At 53.8% G+C, this 22,278-nt stretch overlaps 2 protein-coding genes across 4 annotated transcripts in view; both read right to left on the bottom strand.

Annotated features, from left to right (window-relative positions):
* Positions 1-1,275: 1,275 nt before the first annotated feature.
* Positions 1,276-2,523, bottom strand: SFN (stratifin). Its single transcript, XM_066638856.1, has one exon. The coding sequence runs from the start codon at positions 2,521-2,523 to the stop codon at positions 1,783-1,785; it is 741 nt and encodes a 246-aa protein (XP_066494953.1). The 3' UTR covers positions 1,276-1,782.
* The window catches only part of ZDHHC18 (zinc finger DHHC-type palmitoyltransferase 18), a 28,773-nt gene continuing 8,977 nt past the window's right edge, over positions 2,483-22,278 (bottom strand). Inside the window, exons 4-10 of one of the 3 annotated variants that reach the window (XM_066638854.1) lie at positions 21,506-21,643; positions 21,211-21,259; positions 20,591-20,693; positions 17,967-18,076; positions 16,118-16,217; positions 12,862-12,951; positions 10,732-10,809 (exon numbers count right to left, since the gene is read on the bottom strand). In XM_066638854.1, coding sequence (XP_066494951.1) covers positions 12,910-12,951; positions 16,118-16,217; positions 17,967-18,076; positions 20,591-20,693; positions 21,211-21,259; positions 21,506-21,643 — 542 coding nt within the window. In that variant the 3' untranslated portion in view covers positions 10,732-10,809; positions 12,862-12,909. Of the gene's footprint in view, positions 2,654-9,302; positions 10,810-12,861; positions 12,952-16,117; positions 16,218-17,966; positions 18,077-20,590; positions 20,694-21,210; positions 21,260-21,505; positions 21,644-22,278 lie in introns of those variants that run through there. The other 2 variants (XM_066638853.1, XM_066638852.1) reach the window with 2 other exon arrangements.

The following is a 22,278-nucleotide window of genomic DNA, read 5'->3' as shown; positions in this document are numbered from 1 at the left end:
TGCCCCAGCATCCACCGGGGCTATCAGGCAGGGCTACGGGCCAGGATGCTGCCAGTCTAGTCCAGGGCTTCTCCCTCAGCAGCAGCAACAGAAGAAGCTGCCTTACCAGGCCTTGCTTGCTTGCCACGGGAGCTGTGCAAGTATCAGCCAAAGCGATGCCAAGGGGGAAATGGCACCCAGAGGGCTCAGCCGCACCCTCGGCAGTTTGGCCACAAACAGAAACTCCCAGCATATTTTCGCAGGTGGGGCGTTCAGAGTCGCTGTGGAAACCCCAGAAAATGGTTCTTTACCAAGAAAATGGAAATGGAGTCGCTCCCGTCTCTGGGAACGCCCTGGATGTCGGGAACAAGTCCTGCCGCATCAGAGAGAGTGGGAGGCTTGCCGTGTCCCCGGCCTCTGGAAGTGTTTGCAGGACCCCTCAGTGAGGCAGGCAGCGGGACCAGCAAACGGAGTTGCCCACCCACCGCCCCGTCCCGTCCCTTGCCACACACAGCTGCAGAAGATAACTGGTCACACTCTTGGCCACCCTTTCAGTTCTTTTTGACACCAGTCAAGAGGCCTGGCCAGGGCCCTGCATCACGCAAAGAGGCACCCCAGGACACGCACCCCTAATGTTCTGCAGTGCAACGAGATTTTTCAGCTGGCAAGTCACTTGTGTGTGGTGTCCCTGAAGACCACCAGCCCTGCCCATCAGGGCCATCTCTGAGCCACCACAGCAAGGGACAGTTGCCAATGCGGGCGGGAGCCGCTCCGGAGTGCTTCTCGCCCAGCCTGATGGTGCTTTTGAGCCAGGGAGGCCCTACTATGAGCACTAGGTGTGCATTCAGGTGCCTTCGGTCCTGTGTAAGGGGCACCCTCCCTCTTCCACCCAGACCGAAACCTTCTCTGTGACTGTCCCCAGGGAGGCTCGGCTACTCTGCCCTTGCCACTTTCACTCACAGGTGAGGCCCGGTCACGTTTTCAGGTAGCTCTGGGCAGAACCGTTTCCTCAGAAGCTGGCAGGAGCACCTTGGATTGCAGAAGAGGATTGCATCCTGCATGCAGCAACCTGCTCTCTGTGCTCCTTGCTTGGGCTTGTGCGTTCCAGATCTCCTCCCCCCCCCCCACTGCATCCCCCCCCCCGCCCTCCTGTGCGGTGATAGACGGAAAACCAGAAGCACAAGATGGAAGTGAAGTTTTATTGGGGAAGAGACTGCAGCACACCACCTCAGTAACACCGTCAAGGGCAGGGCTCCTGTTCCGAGCCCGTCCTGAAGAGTCCCCGAAGGCCCACCACCCCCACTGCCTGACGCCCCACAGGACACCTAAGTGAGAAAACCTTGCAGAATAAACTCGCTGTAGGAAGCAAAGGAGACTGGCTGTCTGACAATTCCGGTCAACTACTACTCGATACATCTGCCATGCAAAACATTTCGTTTCCTGGGCTTGTCCCCCCTTTGTGCCATTCGACTCCTTGTAGAGGTCTCAGTTCTCCACGGCAGTCCAGGAAGACCCTTGTGTTAACCGGGTGCTGGGCCAGCCACAAGAGATCATGGAGCTCAGGATTGCCATAGGGGGTGGACAGACCCAGGGCCAGGGCGGCCCCAGAGCAGCCACATGAGGGGGAGGGTCTGGTAAATGATCGAGTCCCAGGTGCATGTCAATTAGTCCCCTTTTGCTTTGGAAGTCCAGCTTGGAATTTCCAGGAGCTGGACGTATCTTATAAAAACAGAATGAATTGGAAAATGACAAAAATGGAGGGAGGGAGATGGGGAGTTACCGCCATTCTGGGGACAGCAGAGTTCAGTTCTTTGGCTCTTCGCCAGCCTCACCCCCATCTTCTCCCGCGCACTCTGCCGTCCATAACGTGAGGTTGTCCCTGAGAAGCTGCATGATGAGGGTGCTGTCTTTGTAGGAGTCTTCGCTGAGTGTGTGGAGGTCACCCATGGCCTCATCGAAGGTGGTCTTGGCCAGCTTAATGGCCTCTTCTGGGGCGTTGGCAATCTCGTAGTGGAACACGGAGAAATTGAGTGCGAGGCCCAGGCGGATGGGGTTGGTGGGCTGCATCTCCTTCTTGCTGATGTCCATGGCCTCTTGGTACGCTTTCCGTGCATTGTCGATGATCTGCTTGCGGTCGTCGCCGGCGGCCACCTCAGCCAGGTAGCGGTAGTAGTCGCCTTTCATCTTCAGGTAGAAAACCTTGCTCTCGGGGTCGCTGGCCTTCTTGATGAGATGTGTGTCCAGCAGCCCCAGCACTACGTTGCAGACGTTCTTGAGCTCTTTCTCGATCTTCTCCCGGTACTCATTGACCAGCTGGGCCTTGTCATCCCCCTCCTCAGTCTTGTGCTCGATGCTGGAGACAACCCTCCAAGCAGACCTCTGGCAGCCGACCACGTTTTTGTAGGCCACAGAGAGGAGGTTGCGCTCCTCATTGGAGAGTTCCGCGCCATCCTCCACCACAGCCTTCATGAAGTCGGCCATGTCCTCGTAGCGCTCAGCCTGTTCAGCGAGCTTGGCTTTCTGCACCTGGTGGTTCCTCGCCATCGTGGAGGCCGCAGGAAGGAGCGCTGGGCAACGAGGTGGACGTTGAGAGGATCAGGCAGCTGCTTGGAGAGCTGTCAGAGTCTCTGCTGAGTTCAGCTGCTGGGATCGGCTTTTGGCTTGGCGTCTCAGCCTGGAGCAAGAACAAGGCGTGGTGAGGAGGCTTTCAATGGGCCCTTCCCCCACTTCCTTTCGCGCAGTCTCTCCTTAAAAGGAAAGCTGCAGTGATTCACCTGGGAGCCAGAGAGCATGACTGAATGCCTACCTGCTAAGGGTGCAGAAATGCAGCCCACTCTGAGACAAAAGGTCCCTACCCCACAGAGGCATATGCAAGAAGATGAACCCAGAGCAGGAGCTGAGCATTGAGTTGCCTTCCCCTCCATAGGGCAATGCGCCAACATCGAACTTACCCAGGAGACCCGGGTCCTGCTTGCTGAAGAACACTTGTCCATCCCTCAGCATGATCTGGCCAGCATTATTTACCCACCCTGGTTTTGAAGTTGAGCCCCTCTTCTCCACACAGGCTTAATTTATAGGACACAATCAGCTGAATCAAGAAATACAGCTTTTTCTAGAAGGCACCCTGGAGGGGTTTTGCACAGTTCACATCTCAGCCTGAAAAAGGAAGGAGAACCCCCCCCCCCCAGCATGTGCCCAGAAAACAAATGTGTCATCAAGAAACGTTCTCCATCACCAAATGAGCATCTTCCTCCCAGATCCCTACTAGGTTAGACCTGAATAGGCTCATCAAACCCTAAATTCTGTGTCCAAACGGATACCGAAATGGGAAGCCAGCTAAAAGGGCATGAAAGCCACACTCCTCTCTTGTGGTTTGTCCCCAGGATTTACAATTCAGAGCTTCACAGCACCTCCAGACAAAGAGACGTTGCTTTGCCAGCTGTGGCTAACAACCGCTGATAGAACCATTGTCCATAGATGAGTCCACTTCAAAGGCCAACTACGATGAGGCCATAACTTCATCTTAAGGCAATGAACTCCACAGAGAGAGAGGGAGGGCACCAGCTGCTGCTTGTGTACCAGAAACCAGTGGACCACTCCTGAGCCCAGCTCAGAACACACCTGCGGTGTTTTGTGCACCTCACCCTCCACTTTTAGAACCTAGGGATACTATTCCTAGCCCTTCACCTTTGATTCAGCAGCCAATCAGGTTTCTGGATACACAAGTGTAAGCACACCTGTTTAGGTGTGGTGGATTGTGGTTGCTGTGATCCAGGGCCATGTGGTTAATGGGACCACTACTCTAGGCTGCTGCACTTGTTGGCTGGAAATGCCTCCAAAATTGACCTACAACATATGTCTGGCTGGGAGGAGCAGACCTCCCTCCTTCAAGAGGTCATGGTGCATACATGTGAAAGGGCCTTTGAGGAGCAGCTGGTGCAGTTAGTGCTCACATAGCATGGCAGATGGTTCAAGGCCCCCCGTAAGAACTGGTCCCTGGTAGCGGAGAAGGAAGACAGATAGACAAGTGTCATTCCTCTCTATAAGGTCACTTCCTGTCTTCAGTTACATCAGGGGGCACTTCCCATTCCTCCTCTGCTGCTGCAGAACTTGACCCTTCGTGGGAAAGGGGGTGGTCCTTCTGGATTGAAAGGCAGCCAAGGTAGACGGGCCCCAGAGCTGAGCCCTGGGCTGGTGGGAACGGCCCTGCAAGTAGTCCTGGAAAGCCAAAGCTGGTCAGAGTACAGCGTTCAGTGGACCAGACAGAGCGGCAATCTGATCTCTTGAAGTGGCTTCAGGAGAGGACATCGCACCGGAATGCATCACGGGTGTCACAGAACCACCAATGGCTGCCTTTCCTCCCATCAATACTCTGGCACAGTCCTGGGTCAACCAGCAAAGTCTCCCCTGAATCCTGCTTTCTATGTAGAGACAAAATGGCCACAAAGAGGCCTTAACAAACACGATCTATATGTGCTTGTGGGCTGCCAGCCTGGAGAGTTACGCCAAAGTTTCACTCTCAGCAGAAAACCTGTTGCCACTTGCCAAGAGATGTCTCCTTTCTTCCAACACCGGGAAGGGAGGGAAAAGCCTTTCTGACAAACGCTTGCTCTGAAGAGCGCAGCGGGTGAGACATGCCAGGCCAGCACTGGGAGGGGACGGGTGGGGCTGCTCACTCAGCGGAATTGATCCACCGGGTGACTCACTGAGTGCGGCAGCGGGGCGGTGGGCAAACTGCCTGGGTAGCATCTCCTATCCCACAGTGGCACTGGGAGCCCTTCTTAAGAACATAAGAACAGCCCCACTGGATCAGGCCATAGGCCCATCTAGTCCAGCTTCCTGTATCTCACAGCGGCCCACCAAATGCCCCAGGGAGCACACCAAATAACAAGAAACCTGCAAGGCCTCCTGGGAATTGTAGTTTAAGAACGTAAGAACAGCCCCACTGGATCAGGCCATGGGCCCATCTAATCCAGCTTCCTGTATCTCACAGCGGCCCACCAAATGCCCCAGGGAGCACACCAGATAACAAGAGACCTGCAAGGCTTCCTGGGAATTGTAGTTAAGATCATCAGAACAGCCCCACTGGATCAGGCCAGAGGCCCATCTAGTCCAGCTTCCTGTATCTCACAGCAGCCCACCAAATGCCCCAGGGAGCACACCAGATAACAAGAGAACTGCAAGGCTTCCTGGGAATTGTAGTTAAGAACATCAGAACAGCCCCACTGGATCAGGCCATAGGCCCACCTAGTCCAGCTTCCTGTATCTCACAGCGGCCCACCAAATGCCCCAGGGAGTGCACCAGATAACAAGAGAACTGCATCCTGGTGCCCTCCCTTGCATCTGGCATTCTGACATAGCCCATTTCTAAAATCAGGAGGTTGCACATGTACATCACGGCTTGTACCCCATAATGAATTTTTCCGCCAGAAACTTGTCCAATCCCCTTTTAAAGGGGTCCAGGTTAGATGCCATCACCACATCCTGTGGCAAGGAGTTCCACAGACCGACCACACGCTGAGTAAAGAAATATTTTCTTTTGTTTGTCATAACTCTCCCAACACTCAATTTTAGTGGATGTCCCCTGGTTCTGGTATTATGTGAGAGTGTAAAGAGCATCTCCCTATCCACTCTGTCCATCCCCTGCATAATTTTGTATGTCTCAATCATGTCCCCCCTCAGGCGCCTCTTTTCTAGGCTGAAGAGGCCCAAACACCGTAGCCTTTCCTCATAAGGAAGGTGCCCCAGCCCAGCAATCATCTTAGTCGCTCTCTTTTGCACCTTTTCCATTTCCACTATGTCTTTTTTGAGATGCAGTGACTAGAAATGGACGCAATACTCCAGGTGTGGCCTTACCATCAATTTGTACAACGGCATTATAATACTAACCGTTTTGTTCTCAATACCTTTTCTAATGATCCCAAGCATAGAATTGGCCTTCTTCACGGCCGCCGCACATTGGGCCGACACTTTCATCGACCTGTCCACCACCACCCCAAGATCTGTCACAGACAGCTCAGAACCCATCAGCCTATATGTGAAGTTTTGATTTTTTGCCCCAATGTGCATGACTTTACGCTTACTGACATTGAAACTTATCTGCCATTTTGCTGCCCATTCTGCCAGTCTGGAGAGATCCTTCTGGAGCTCCTCACAATCACTTCTGGTCTTCACCACTCGGAAAAGTTTGGTGTCGTCTGCAAACTTAGCCACTTCACTGCTCAACCCTGTCTCCAGGTCATTTATGAAGAGGTTGAAAAGCACTGGTCCCAGGACAGATCCTTGGGGCACACCGCTTTTCACCTCTCTCCATTGTGAAAATTGCCCATTGACACCCACTCTCTGCTTCCTGGCCTCCAACCAGTTCTCAATCCACAAGAGGACCTGTCCTCTAATTCCCTGACTGTGGAGTTTTTTCAGTAGCCTTTGGTGAGGAACCGTGTCGAACGCCTTCTGAAAGTCCAGATATATAATGTCTATGGGTTCTCCCGCATCCACATGCCTGTTGACCTTTTCAAAGAATTCTATAAGGTTCGTGAGGCAAGACTTACCCTTACAGAAGCCATGCTGATTCTCCCTCAGCAAGGCCTGTTCGTCTATGTGTTTTGAGATCCTATCTTTGATGAGGCATTCCACCATCTTACCCGGTATGGATGCTAGGCTGACCGGCCTATAGTTTCCCGGGTCCCCCCCCCTCTTTCCCTTTTTAAAGATCGGGGTGACATTTGCTATCCTCCAATCTTCTTCTTAGCAAGAGACGGGGGGGGGGCCTATGGTGCTGTGAGGAAGGAGCCAGGAGCACCCAGGCATGCCCAGGCACCTCTCAGGGTCTTGCCAGAGGCACCACGTCACAGAGGGCATGGCCAACTCCCTGAGTCACACCAGACTGGGCTCTGGTGTACTTTTCCAGGCACCGATTGGCAGAAAATTCAGGACAGGCACACAATCCTGCAGCTGACTGACAGGTTTTGGTGCCTGTGAGTTTGGCTGGCCTGGGAGGCAGCTTCAGGAGCCTCCTGGAGGAACAACCTCTGGCTGCTGCCCCAAAGTGGCTGGATGCAGTGCTATATTCAAAGCCAGGGTACCACGGAATGGCAGGCCGAGGGCAAATGGGACGAGGCTGCTGCCCTCTGTCAGCCATTCCTTGCCATTACCCTCTAGCCCGAGTTTTATATCATTAGCCCCCATATCGCAGCTGAGGCTGGAAAGGAGCAGCTTGCCCAAGGTCGGTGATGGAGAATGCATGGCAGAGGCAAGAGTGAAACAACCAGGTTATAACTCAGGCCACTGTGCGAGAGCAGCTCTTTCACTGTTAGCAGAGGTGCTGCGCATGAGAAGTGATGCCACTCCTCCGCGGCCCCGCCACATCCCCACTGCAAGGAGGAGATTACACAGGCAGCCCAGAGGTTCAAGGCAGCCCCCAGCTGGACACGGGGCCAACCGAGACCTGCTCTGCTCCAGCCAGGGGGCAGCAGGCCACATGCTTCCAGGCAGCTACAAAACAGTGTGGAACGACTGCCTTTGCTGCACAAAACAGGCTTTGCCTGGTAGGAACATTGCACAGTTGCTGTTTCCAGTTCAGAGGAAGAGGCCGGTCATGAGGACCTGTCAAAGCCAGGAGCACAGCCAGGGGGCAGAGGAGGGGGCATCACAAGAGTGCGTGGAAAGAAGGGGCCTAGCAAGGCTTGCTCTGCCTGTCTGGAAGCGAAGCGTAGCTGGGGCTGCCTGAACGCATCGCTCTCTCCGTGGGAAAAAAAATCAAATTGCATGCAGAGGAAATCTGAAAGTCATGGTCTGTATAAATTATGCTCCGTGCAATATTTGCTGATGCTGATGCAAATTGAGATGCTTGCATAGTTTATTTGCATCGTCGGAAAGCAGCCTGGCCATGACATTGGCATTCCAGCCCCACCTGGTGCTGGAACACCTTGCGTGTAGCCAGCTACCCGTCACTCACTTTCATGTCCATCTCAGCCTAGAAACTCTGTCTTCATAAAACAGACGCAGAGAGTCCCAGGAGCTTGATTTCTGGCCTCACCTGGTTTCAGATCTTCCTTCCCAACCACCAGAGTTACAAGCTGGCTTTCTACATGTCTTGCTGGCATTTTTTTTTAAAGTAGCAAAATGTCCTTGCAAGTTAAGAACAGACATTGGATTCTGCTCCGAGCCAGCCTTTGGTGTGGCGAGTGCATGCTTGATGGGCACCAGTTCTTGCCAGCATTTCTTGCAAATGACATAGATGGTTGCTGTGCTCTATCCACCTCTGAACACACACACACACCATATTTGTTTGGGGTGGCTGAGCTTTGAAGCAACTCCACTGTGGCTGGGGCTAGGAGCTACAGCGGCAAAAGACACTTGGGGCCCAGCAGCACAGATGTGGCAAAGTGCCAAGGTGGAGAGGACTCTCAGAAGACTGTGGCACTCGTCCCAAACACCCACTAAGAACGCCGGCCATTAAGAGCCCTTCGCCCATCACCTGCGGGCATGCTTGTGGCGACACCACTGCGAACTATTCACAGCCCCGGCAAGAGGACCATTCCTCGCTCAGGCCGAGTCCATCTCAGTACTGCTTTTCCAAGAGTGGCCCTTCAGCTGCCCCTGGAAGGCCTGCAAGGAAAGACCTCTCCTGGCTCTTTGGGCCCAGCCTCCAATCTCCTGCTTCTGTGCACATTGATAGCAGGGTTAAGATCCAGCCAGTGAATACAAAGATGTGCAAAGCCTTGAAGAAGGGCATCAGCACCCCAACCGCCAGCTGAGCCTTGGCCGGAGGCACCTGCTAAGAGGCTAGTTGAGCTCTTCTCAGGCACGTCTGCACTTTGGCTGCACTACCTGCAGACAACAGCCACCTTCCTCCCCACATTTGGGAGAATGTGGATGTACTGCAACGCCAGCAGTAACTGGACTGGCATTGCCTCCTGCTTTTCGTGAGGTTGCTATCCATCCCTGTGGAGAGCCCCAGGCAAGTCACTGGACAGAGTCCTGTTTGCTTGGACCGAGGCAATCCAGCCTGTTGCTGAACTGGACTCCTGGGAGAGCGCAGAACACGACCACACTCGTGCTCCCAAGTGCCGCTCTGCAGCACTAGCAGGGGCTACACACGAAGCGACCCTTCTCACGCACCCAAGTTTCAACTACAAGCTGTTCTGGGAGCTAATCCTGGTGAAAAAGCAGGGCGTAATACACGTCTTCTACTCCAACCGTGGAAGGGGAAACAGGCACCAGGCCAGCACAAGGATGACACTCCCACCCTGCAATACAGACACCAGACAACCATGAAGTAGGAACAAGGACTTTTATTGTTACAAAAGTGAAAGGCCGAACTGGATTTCAAACCCTACGGACGTACACTCAGAGCCAGCGGGGCCTGGTTGCGTTCTTGCACAGGGCTTTCCGACAACCTCCCTGTTCTCTGCTCTGCCCCACCCTCAGCCCTCTTCCAAACATTATTTGCAGTTAGTGAGGCACAGGCAGAGGACAGGAACGCCATCAAAGCGCTATAAAATACTGCTGTCAGTTTCTGGGGGAGGGGGAAGATAGGAAGCAGTCCCAACAGTAAGTTAACTCGTATGGCAAGCGGAGCGCTGAAGAGGCCAGCCACTCCGCACTAACTGCCACGCCTTCCCCTGGCCTTACCTGGTTAGCAAAAGCTGCTCATAATTTTATCCACAGCTTCTGCACAATCACACGTGCATGTCAGTGGTGAAGCTGCCTGTGAGGGGGGCACCCTCCCAGGGCGCCCCAGGGCTGCTCTTCCATGCTGCGGACACTCTGTGCTTTATATATTCACACACACACACACACACACACACACACACACACACACACACCCTGCATCAAGAAAAGCTAAACTTTGCTAGTTGACTTATTTTACATTATTTCATAGTTGTTACTATTTTGCATAATTCTGATTTTTCCCAGTGATGGGGAGGGCTGAAAAGCTACGCAAAGCACTGAAGCGCCATCAGCCCCCCTTAATCTAGCACCCTGCTGGCTTACGTTGCCACACATATACCTGCACACTGGTCTTTGCAACCATAAGGGCTAGAGACTTTTCTTTTAAAAACTACCACTACTACTACAAGGGAAGCTTTGTTTCTGAGGAAGCTGGACTCCACACCCATGGTCACATTTGGTGTTATTTCTTGTAGTCTTGCGGAATTCCAGCCTGCACACACACAAGCTATGTCTTCACACCGTACTCTAACAGGTGCAAATTTTAACCAAGTGTTCCAATGGGGCGTATGTTAAACACTAGTGCGAAACACAGCTTGCTCCACAGCAGCTACAGCCACGAACACTGAATCTTGACCACACATATGGCCATGGGGGTCAGGGTGGAGAGGAAGGGGGGTGTCTTGGATCGGTACATCCTATCACCTGGATGATTAAAAGCCATTTCCAGGAACCTGGGAAGCAGGAGACTTCTCTACTGCAGAATAAGGCTAGATGCAGAAATCCTCCCATGGCTTTGATGTGCTTAGACCCCGGAGCCCATTTCCCCTATGGACAGGAGCCCCTGTTATTGCACTCGCAGGAGGTGGTTGTATGGCTTTGAGCTTCAAGCCTTCCAGACAGCAGGAGCACCTCAACTCCAGGCATCAAGGCTTTCAAGCTGCTTTTCCTTGTGCATGGTGGATCCGCCCTGTCCTTGCTGCTTAAAGGAAAGATGCGCAGCAATCTAAGCATGAGAGAGCCCCGGACAGGTGGAGGCACAGGTGGTGGGCAAAGGCTGTGTGCTCAGATATGGGCCAGGGCCTCCTGGGGTTGCCGTGGGTTTTGCCACGAGGCGCAGAGGGTCCTCAGAAGCGCTTTAGTGCCCCGGACACACTGGAGGTTCCCAAGCAGTGCAGGAAAAGAGAAAAGGGAGAAGAGAAAAGAGGGTTAGTACAGGAAACCCCAGAAGCAGGAAAAGGAGGGTCACAGGAACAGCGCCTGGAGGCAGCTAGACGAGAGGAAGGAACAGTCCACAGGAGACGTTAGTGCCACTGGGGAAAACCCAGAGCCAGGACTGTGCTGGCAAAGAGCACCATCAGCACGACTGGGGCGAGGCGCCAGGAGAGGGACGCATCTCGCGCACATCCAACCAACACAGAGAAACTGCAAACCAGCCCTGAGGAGGGAGGGGAGGAAGAGAGAGGGCGTTTCCCCAGGAGTGTCACACAGGCATGCAAGAGAAAGAGCAGGGCAGGCCCGGAGAGAGAGGAGGCACTCGCACTCTCGGCGCAAGCACCGGCCACGCGTGCCGAGCCACACCAGCTGCAACGCAGGCGGCTCCACACTCCCTCTGCACCCAGCGGCAGTCCTGCTGCCCGACTACTCCCATTGCCACCAGAGAAGCAGGACGTGGCAACCCAAAGCTCAGTGCTGGACGCGGCAGATGGCAAAGGGCAGGCTGAGCCACGCGCACACACGCTGCGGACCGGCCCGGACCCGCACCAGACCACTGCCCCATCAGCCAGTCCAGCACATGAAGTGGCATGAGAAACATAAGCTCCGCTGGCTTGCTGAGTCCCTGGGCCAAGGGGGCACACACGGACTCCAGCTGCAGCCTGCTTCCTGTCTGGCCCCCTTTTTTCCCACCACTGGAGACGCAGGTGGCTGGAAAGCCTGGCAGGAAGCAGCCCCATCAAGCCCCCCCCCCAAAGACTGGAAGGGAGCCACGCACGGCTCTGTCCGCAGGTGCTTGGCTGCCTCCCATTCCAGAACACGAGCACATTTCCCCGTCTCACAATCTCGGGGGAAGAGAACATCTGTCTCCCACCAACACTGCAGAATGGAGAACGGTCTGGCTTCCCGTGACAGCCACAGAATCTCCACAGCCAGCATTCCGTTCTGGAACTCGCAATCCAGGCTGAATCCCGACACAAAGGGAAGCAAAGTGGGCAGTGCTGACAACAGTTAGTTGCTTCGACACCCGCACAGCCAACTCAACACTGTTGAGTAGCCAACAGATAAAGCCAACAGATAAAGCAGCTGCAATGAGTACACATCAGTGGTGGCCACACGTGTTATGAAAAAGGAACACCTCTCCTTTGGGGGCAACAAGGGAAGCAGGTGGACCAGCCGAGAGGACAGGGCCAGCAGGCACCAACTACAGAGCCTGGGCAGCAACTTCTGAGCCCCGTACGGCATACAGTTTGGGCACCGACACCCAACACATCAGCTGGGGTTTCATCGGAATGGCAGAGACTGAGTGGTGAACCAGGAAGGCCCCACGTGGTGGCTGGCCCAGGCCTCTCAGCCAGGAGAGCCACTTGTGGCCAGTCGCTTGCTTGTGGCCTCAGCCTCCCTCCCTGCAATACATACCCAACACCGCTGATCCACCTTACACGACCCCTGTAAGGAATGTTCCGGATTAATGAAGGTGAAGACACGAGGAGCAATGAATGGGCTTCAGGTGCCCCCCTTAGCCCAGCCGTGACCACCCCGTCTACGCAGCTGAGCTTTCTTGCAAACACTCACGTCCCAGATGTTCCCACTGTAAAGCCTCCAACCAGCTGTGCAGAGGTGGAGAGATTTGCCGGAAGTGACAACACCATTGCCCAAAATGCACTGGGGGAGGTCCCCTACACTGAAGAGAATGCCACGGGGTGGGGGGTGAGCCTTGAGGCGAGTCCTTTCCCCGTCTCCTATTACCAGGGGCTACCCATGACCCCTTCCCAGCTGCCCTGCGAGGGCTGCAGGCACCAGCCCCGCTGCACCACAGAGACCCCACCACAGCCCTTCCCAAGACTTCTGTTGGTAGTGGGATGGCAACAGGGCACACAACAAATGAGGACAGACTGTGCGGAGGAGGCGATTCCAGGCTTGAAGCAACTCATGCGGCAGGAATGAGATGAGTCACTGGATGAGGGTGAAAAGAGAAGAATGAGTTCTTACCAGCCAACCCTCAGAGAGCAGTGCTAACCCGTCCTGTGGGCTACCCCATCAGGCAGTGCAAGATATGGCAAAGTCCTGGCAGGCATCCTCCTGGAGAAGACACCAGAGATTAAGCGCCGCGCAGGCTTGGGGCTGGGGAAGCAGAAGGGGAGGAAGAGAGAGGGCTGCCTACCAGCTGCTCAATGCCCTTGCAGCCTGGGAGAGGCTGGCTTGAACTACGGCTGCTTGGAAAGGCCAATCTGCAAAACCATTTCCACTAAGAGAGTACAGATTCCCCCATGCCTTATGCTCCTCCCATCCCAGGGAGAGCGCTGGATTCTAACACCCATCCAGGTAGGTCTGAAGCTGCCCCCTGCCCAGCTTATACCCACACAAGGGTCAAAGGCTGAGCATCTGAAAGCCGGAATCAGGAAAGCAAACATAAAACCAAAAGGATGCAGTGGGCTGGGTAAAAACAACATTTTATTACAAAAGCAAACAGGTGTCCCTCCCCCCCCCCGCAAAGTAATACTGCTATTGTCCATTTGATCCCCTTCCCCCCCCAAGAGACCCTTCCAGAACACAGACACATGTAGAAAGATGGCCCCAGCAAGGACTGCTGCCTGCCTGCCCAGCACTCTGGGCACAAGAGGGCGGTTTGGGAAGGACTGCAGAGAGGGCTAGCTCTGAGGCCTGCTGTCTGCCCCCCTATTCCAATCCTGGGCCAAGGTACAAGAAAGCAAAGCAGGCAGCGGCTGTTTGGGTTCCCTGGTCCTGCCACAGAGGCCACACAGTGGCTTCACCAATGGGCTGCCTCTGGGAATGCCCCATCCCAGGGGGGAGGCCGGCTCTGCAGTCCTTGGGGGCAGGAGCTGCTCAGGAGTGCCCAAGAGGGGGGAGCCTTCAGGGCAGAAGCATGCCCGTAACTTCAACACCAAGGCTCTGCCTGGGGGTTTGGCACTGATCTCAACATGCCCCCCCCCATTCTGAGGATCCGCCAGCTTGAGGTTGCTTGTGTCACAACGACCCAGACAACAGAGGTGCAGCCAGCTCAGGAATCCACAGCGCTTAGGGTAGGGCGTCCCGAGTCGAGCAGGTGAGGAGAACCCCAAGACCTCACTGTGTGCAGCCCTGGCACGAAGGGCTCCTCTCCCGTGTGAGGGTGCCGAGTGTGTAACACTTGGTCACCAAAACGTACAATTCGGCACTAAGAATGAGCCAAATTCTGCTCAAAAGAATGACGTGCCCCAAATCCAGCAACTCTGCAGGACGGAACTGGTTGCACATCACGTGTTCCAGACACAACATCCAACTGCAGAAAGCTGCTCTGCCCTGCATATTTCCAGGCCTCATCAGAGTGTTCCAGACTTGCCTTTGGCACACACCTCCATCTGCCCAAGCCCAGCTCCAGGTTCTGGAAAGGAGGGCTGGTTCATCCCTCTTCCTCAGGCAAGCTGGCAGTGCAGCCAGCAAGAGCCAACGATGAAAAAAAGGAATCCCGGGACGTCGACGGGCCACCTGGTCCCCTGCAGGAGCAGGGCCAAGAAGAGGCCAGCAGTAGTCCTGCCACTAGCGGAGAAGCACAGGCAAGCTCTTTCTTACTCACAAGGAACATGCAGCTGAAAACACAGGAGTGAGGACCCCCTTCAGCTCAGCTCACCAGCCCACCTTGGAGCAACTGCCCACAAAGCAATCAGTGGCATATGACCAATGGAACCTGCCTGTCGCTAGCCCACTGCACGTGACACTCAGAAGGGGGAGGGCTGTGGATGGACACGGCACGTAGCCCTGAGGAGTGGGCGTGAATAAGCTGAAGGAGAAGGGCCCAGTGCCCGTGGCCCCACCCTGCGCTGCCAGCTTTTAGGAGGTCCCTGAGATGCAACCTCAGTGACTCTAACCTGCTTGTAACTGGTTTGTGTTTTTCTAATCCTTGGCAGGAGCAGGGCGGAGAGAGCCAGAGATTTATCCCTTTGAGACCCAAATCTTACTGCTGGCTTCATCAGACTGGTGGGGCAGCAAAGGAAGCTCTCACCCCCTCACCACCATCCTGCTCATGTTCTCGTCGCCCATCTTTTGCCAGTGAAAACCAGAAAATTGAACTTTGTGTATGCAATTGCTTGATACCCAAATTGCAATGATATAAAATAATCTAGCCTTAAACCTGTGTCACAGGCTTATCTACAGCAAAATATATATACATATATTTTAATGTTTTTAGAAAAATCTACAAAATGTGTGCAAAAACACCCAGCAGCTTTTACTGAACACAATTCAAGTATTTTTTTTTCACATGCCTTTGCCTCTCCTACTTACATCAGGGCGGGAAGTGCTGCAAAAGAGGCTCCAAATTGGCAAAATGGGATCTGCTCCTCTTTTAAGGACCGATTAAGAATCCAGGCGAAGGACTCCGCTCCCCATTCTGGGACAGCACAATGTGGGCAGAAAGGAGTCTCTCTGGATTCCTCCTTAAACAGCCTTTGGCCTTGACAGACCTCCCACCCTCACAAAATACAGTGCTGCGATCCTCAGTCACGATGGACAACTATAACCCACCTCCATTCACACCCCCGAAGACTCATGAATTGGCTGTTTAACTTGCTTCTAAATCTTCAACAAGAACCTCACTGAGCTGTGTCCAGACTGTTCCCAGAGCCCTGACTGACTGAAACAAGGAAGGGAACCCTGGGTCAATGGACTGGCTCCGTGATACGGGAGAGCACGCAGGCCAGCAAGCTGCAGTGCAGCAAACAGCACGTGCTGCTCGGTCACGCAGTGCCGCATCCTCCAACAGTTCCCTTCTCCTCCTTACGGTTGAGGCAAGAGCACCAAGAATCCCTCACAAAGAGGCTAACTTCAGGCCACCCACTTTTGCTGCAGAGAAATGAGCAGCGACAAATCCTGAGCGCCACTGACAAGGCGATCGCTTTGGTCTATGTCTGTGAGCAAATTCCTGTGCCCTTACCGACCACTGTCTGGAGGCAGATCAAGAGGGAGCTGGAGCAGACCCACTGGGAACAGCTGGCTCTCGAGATGCGGGTCTCTCCCAACCTGCAACTCTCTCTGCCTTAAGCAGTTTCAAAACCTCGACAGCAAGGCCTGCCAGGAGGTTTGCCTCCAGGGTCCCACAGTGTCCAGGAAAGGCCACGTGCAGTCTGAGCAGGAGAACGGCACCCTGCGCCACAAGCTGTCCTGTCTGAGCCCAGGACCTGGTCGGTGGCACCACAAGGAGAGAGGCCCAGGACTGGGTGTCAGCGCAGTGCTAAGCATTGGCTCATACCATGCTGGCATCCGACTTGGTTCCAAAGGAAGGGATGTCGCGCTTCGGAGTGGACGGGGTCCCAGCATCTGCCTGGATAAATCCTCTTCTGTCTATTAAACTGGGGGGGGGGAGAGAAGAAACAAGGGGTGAGCAGGAGAATGGCCGGTGCTGAAGCAGGGCAACAGCAACCCTCCCGTCGTTGGTCTCTTGGAGCACATTTTGGGCTGAGCTGGGAACTCTTAAACACAAACCTGCAATGGGGGGGGGGGATATTCTTGGTTCCAGAGTCAAGGAATACAAAGCCTTTGTGAACACTGCAGAACAAGCCAGACCAGGGAGGGATCGAGTGTCAGCAGCATCCCCAGCTCTTCACCGCAGGAACCAGGGTACCACCCCCAGCCACAACACGGCTCCACTGCCTCTTTTGCCACGTGTGGAAGCTGGGAGTCCAGCTTCACTGGAGTTCCTTTTAGACCACAGTCTAAGTGTCAGGCGGGGCAGATTCCCAGCAGAAATCGCAGCTCACTCCCCATTCTAGTTGAGAGAGGCAGCTGTCAGAGAATGCTACATGTGTAACACATGCACGAAAAACCATAAGAACGTTTACTGGTGTTTAAAAAACAACCCAGTCAAGCTGGAACATTCATCAGTCACGGGGGGATTTTTTTTTTTTTTGTGCAAAAACTGTAGCTGAAACAAACGGCTATAGGGCTGTTCTGTGAACAGGACCCAACTGAAATCTAAGATTCTGTATGAAAGATCATCCCAGGAATATGAAGTGGTTAATGCAGCGGCTCCCTTGTGACTCTGGTCACAGTGCCTTTCTTTCCCGATGACCTCTTCTTCCCGGCCCCTCTCCCGGGTTCTGCCATCTTGGATCACGATCCCAGAGAAGAGTGATCCAAGATGGTAGCGCCCATCTTTCTGGTTCTCCACCTTGAAAGACCCAGGATAGCCAGGAAGAAGGGGCCACAGGACACGTTTTGTGGTTCCCCTGTGAGAGCACTGTGAGTGTCACTGCAGTGCCCTCAAGCACCGTCACGGCACACGGTTTGGGAACTGCTGGGTTAATGCCTTGATGGCAGCTTGTCCCCATCCAGGTGTTATCTCCTCAACACCAATGCTAATGATTGGAAGTGCTCTAAATTCTGTCTAACTCTGCCCCCATGTGGCTAAATGAAGACAGTGACGATGCAATTATTAGTGAGGAGGGGAGGTTCAGCCTGGCTAATACAGGGTGACTGTAGGCCCCGGCACTGGGGACCCCCCCACTGAGCAGCCCGGCCTGCCTTGGACTGCAGATTCTGCATCCAGCAGAGGGCGGCTAATGCCTTGGGGTGACGGGGACTGAGATTTGCTGCCTCAAGCACTAGAAGATCAGACCTTCAGCACCTAATTTCTCGCTCTGCCATTCCCCCTCCAGTTTAGCTCTCCTCCCCTCTCCTGTGTCACTTCTACTGCCTCTTGCCTTTCCAAGCTGCAATGCCTCCCCAGGAGACAGAGGAAACCTCCCTGATCTGGAGCCACAGGGACACTTTCTGTGAATAACAGCCACCTATGGGGGAGCAGGGGCACTTCTGAAGCACTGAGTTACTCCTCTGTTTGGCTCTTCCTGGCGAACATCAGCATGCAGTGGGAGGCAGCCCTGGCAGAAAAGAGGCAACACCATTTCAGCCTCAGGATTCAGGCCTGCTTTGCAGTGAACGAGGCAAATTTCCCCCTCTTATGGGGCCCCCATCTGCACAAAACAAGTATCATCCACAAGGTGGTTTCTGCCAGCAGGTCTGATATGGCTACACAACCTCCTTCCCTGACCTGAGCAAGATCCTGGGCAAACATCAAGCACACCCGAGGAACGTGTCCTTACCTGGGATAAAAGGGCCCGCAGAGCACTGCACAACAGTTGGTGAGGATGCTTCGATGGCTGTAGGGATTGGCAAACTCAGATCCTCTTTTACTGGACCAGGCCCCTTTGAGCTACAATCCCAAAAAGAGGGGGGGGGCAGTTAGGACAACCCTCTGTTGGTTTGGACTCAGCAGGCCAGGCCCGGAATACCTGGCAGTCAGTAAATCACAAGAGAGCTAGCAGGGAAAGGCTCCTGCAGCAAAAGCCCTGGGGCAAAACAACACACAATGGCCAAGGCTGTGGTCATTTGAGCTGAAAGCAACGCCCCCCCCCCCGCTTCCTCTAGCACACTTTTTCTTGCATGTCTTCCCAGGCCCCTGTCTGTGCACAATAGAAATCCCACTCACTCACGTGGTTCTACCAACTCTGGATCCCAACAGATGAAATATAATTCTGGGGTTGGACACAAAACAATTCACACTTGCCGTGAGTTGACTGGTGCTAAACTCCAGCCTCACTTCAAGAGCCAGCCACAGAGGCCTTGCTGTTGGCTAAGATGTGCTCCATAATATCAGCTGTGCCAGTCTAGAACAGGGGTGTCCAAAGTTTGTGGCAGGAGGGCCACATCATCTCTCTGACACTGGGTCGGGGGCCGGGGAAAAAAGTATTTATATTTAAAATTTGAATAAATTTATATACATGTGTATATTAAAGATGAACTTATATGAATGAATGAAGGTATAGCAATAGCTCAAGGCCTATTAAAGGCCTTGCACAAAGCAAGACTGGCCTTGCCTTTGCTGCCGCTACTGCATCACAGATGTGAAACAGCAAGCAGTGGAGGGAGCCCTCATCCCACAGCTCATGCAAGAGATCAAGCAGTCACCCTCATGCTGAGAGCAGTTGTGTAGGGCCAGTGTGGGCTCCAGCACATCTCTGGAGGGCCAGAGGCTCATTGGAGACTGGGGGCTCCCTGAGGGCCGCACTGGGAGTCCTCAAGGGCCACAAGTGGCCCCAGGGCCGGGGTTTGGGCACCCTTGGTCTAGAACTATCTCAGGCTGTGCGCAGGCCTGATTCCAGCTCAGCACACACTTGCTTCGGAAGTAACTCAAGCAAACACTGACTTTCAGGAAGACACTGGAATGAGGCTTCAAGCACATCTCACTTATTTTGCCTGCTTTGTTCAATACAAATACCTGGATACTTTAGCAGCTCATGGAAACTTCATCACCCCACTCCAAAGGAGGGCACACGAGGCCCCTTACAAAAGGGTCCATCATGAGCTATTTGAAAGGCTGAAGCCACCACTACTCTCCCCTCTTGAACAGCTCAGCTTCAAAACACGAACTTTTAAAACTCCACTTCTAAAACAGAAGCCCAGCTGCTGAGTGGGAGAAGGGACTGCACGTGCAGTTCAGAAAATGAGTGGAAGCGGATTCTGTGCATCCCTGGGCCAGAGAGCTTGGCCACAGATGCATTTCCTGCCTGGCCTCTTGCTATCCTGGGGCTTTCTTGCAACAACCATTCCCACGGGGCTGGGGGGCTCAGGACAAGTTAGACACTTTCTGCAGGTTCAGGGTCAGGTGGGCCTTCTGATAGATCCTTGACCAGTGCCCGACCTGACCAACCCCAAGTAGGGGGAAGCGACTGACTTGTCTGGAACACGGATCACTGGACGAAAAGAGGACCCGTGCCAAAGCCAAGCAGGAGAACAAGGGCCTGGGCTGACGTGCCCTCTTTCTATGGGGCACTGACTTCCGCCTGGATGCCTGCTGCAGCAGCTCTGTAGTTCTCTTACCAACAGGCAACACATCTGGGGTGCAGAGCAAGGCCTCTCTGCTTAGGGGCCCAACCAATCAATTCCTGGCAGGAGGCCCCACTGTTTTCAGGTGCTGCCCTGGGGGCTCACAGGCTCATTTCCTGATTTAAGATTGTGCACTGAGTGCTGCTCTGGTGCGTGTGTTCCTTAGCTGCAAGTTGGTTTGAATGCTTCCTAACAGAAAAGCCGTCTAATAACCACCTACCAGGTATAAAGCAAGCCTTTAGAAGCAGCCAAAGGTGCTTAGCTCATGCAAACTCAGGGAGTGTCACGATCGAACACCAGCTCCTTAACATTCCATTGAACAAACTGGATCAATTAAAATATTCTGATCATAAGAGTTGCACAGCCACGCACCCCAGTTAATTGGGCAGCAGATTTTTAATTTTAAAAAGCTAAATATAAATATAAAACAGTGGATGAGAAGAAGCATGCCTCCTTCACTCCCTCACAGGAGGAAGGCCTCTTCTCATGGGGCAATGGAAGCCATAACCGCAAGGCTCATCTTGCCACAAAACACAGGCTTTTTTCTTCAGGATGACTGTGCTTTTAAAAAACACATTTATGCCACTTTAATCCAGGTCAGTGCAATCAAATGCATTAGGATTTCTTTCCTGGCTTGCAGACACAGTGGTCAGAAGTTGAGTCATCAACTGGGGGTACCAATCTTTTGGTTCCTCTGTCTAGGGTGGCAAACCAAGAAGTGACCACCCCTACCTGAGGTGGGGAACTTGCCAAGGTTATCCCTGGCCAGTCTCAGAAACGGTCTTTGCTTCGACTTCCCAGTTTCTACTGCATGGAAGGAGCTGAAAAAGTCCATACTCACATCTTCATTGGTGGTCAGGTTGGAGGCAACTAAGTAAGTGTGAAACCCTGAGAGGCCAAAAATAGACCAGACTGAGAAGAAGCAGATCACCAGCTCCAGCACGGTGAGCAGTGAGTCAAGGAAGGAAATGAACACGTGCCTGCAGGGAAACCCTCTCCCCAAGTTCCCAGAGACCAAGACCCCCCTTCTCTCAGTCTGCCACACCTTGGAAATGCATGCAAGCAAATGGTCTTCACTGAAAGAATCTATGGATTCAACCCCTCCAGAGAGACCTGGGCTGAGGACAGCCACTGCCTTTGTTCCGTGGCCCTGTGCAGATTAGATGGGGCCATCCTGACCTGTTAGTTTAAGGCTTGGAACTAATCACAGGCCTTGAGCAGAACCAAACAAAAACTGAAAGGACACACACCATTCTTGGAAGAATGGCTTGCAGCAGAGGGGTCTCCCTGGGCGGGGCACCATCTACCTCCCCTGCAGGAGTGGTCCAGAGACTCGGATATTCCTTGCATCCAGAATGCACCTCGTGGGGGATGCTAGAATCTGTAATGCCAGCCTGGGTCTTTTTCAATGAAAAAAATGGGAGGGCAGAGGGGGAGAGAGCCAAGGTACTGAAAGGATATCTTGCTGGTGTGGTCTTCAAAGCAGTGAGGAAGTCACTTCCCTGGGAGACTGCAAGGCAAAGAGTAAAAAGTTGTTGAGCCAACGCAGGCTGTTTGCCGGCTGCACCAGGGATTTCCTCGTGACAAGCAGCGAAGCCTAGGGCCTTGCTGTGGCCCTCCACACACACGCTCCTCTTGAGAAGCGGTGGTGGGGCATACGGCTCCAAGAAGCACCTGGTCTTTGGAAAATGCTCACTCAAGCTCCTGCAGAAGCAGCCAGAGACCTCCTGACCCCAGAAACAAGCATGCTACTTACGCAGGACAAGATGGGTGATGACGCAGGCAAAGATGAAGGCAGTCAGGAAGGAGAGCGAGAGGATGAAGGCATAGAAGTAGCGGTAGTTACGCTTCCCCACACAGTTGCCCACCCAGGGGCAGTGGTGGTCAAACCGCTCTGGAAGAGAAGGAGAAGGAGAACAGTCAGGACCAGGCCTCAACACACAAGGACAGCACTATCCGCGGGGGAGGGGTGTGTGCCAACCATTCTGAAACGCAAGAAAAGCCCCGCTGGATCCGTGCCCTGCGCCCACAGTGGCCAATCGGAGGACACAGACCAGCCACCCAGACCCACACCTGACCCCAATCCTCTCTTCCTGTGCACAATCATGCTAAACGTGGCAGCAGACTGCTGAGGAAGGAAGGACTCACTCTGGTACCACCCCATTCTGACTGAAACGCCTTTGCTGTCTAGCAACAGAGCATAATGGAGACTGCGCTCTCCATCACCTGCAGGACTCTACACGTTACGGGCCCAGAAAGAAAATCTGTGCTCAGGCTGGATTCTTGAAGGGTTACTCACTAGAAGTGCCTTTCAGCTAAGCTCAGACATCCTGCCCCCCCCCCCCCCCACCAGACAGCCAGCCTCAGGGAAGGAAAAACTCAAGCACCAGGACTCCACTGCAGGAATGTCTCCCCAAGGCCTCTGCACATCCTGGAGGGAAAGGGGGGCTTGGGCGTGCCTGCAGCTGCTGTTCGGGTCTGGATATGCTCTCCAAAGTCCACTTCAGCCTCTGACTGGCTGCAGCAGAA

The sequence above is a fragment of the Tiliqua scincoides genome, chromosome 10 (assembly GCF_035046505.1).
Source record: "Tiliqua scincoides isolate rTilSci1 chromosome 10, rTilSci1.hap2, whole genome shotgun sequence".
Taxonomy (NCBI): Eukaryota; Metazoa; Chordata; class Lepidosauria; order Squamata; family Scincidae; genus Tiliqua; species Tiliqua scincoides.
This window is presented reverse-complemented; position numbering and strand designations above follow the sequence as displayed.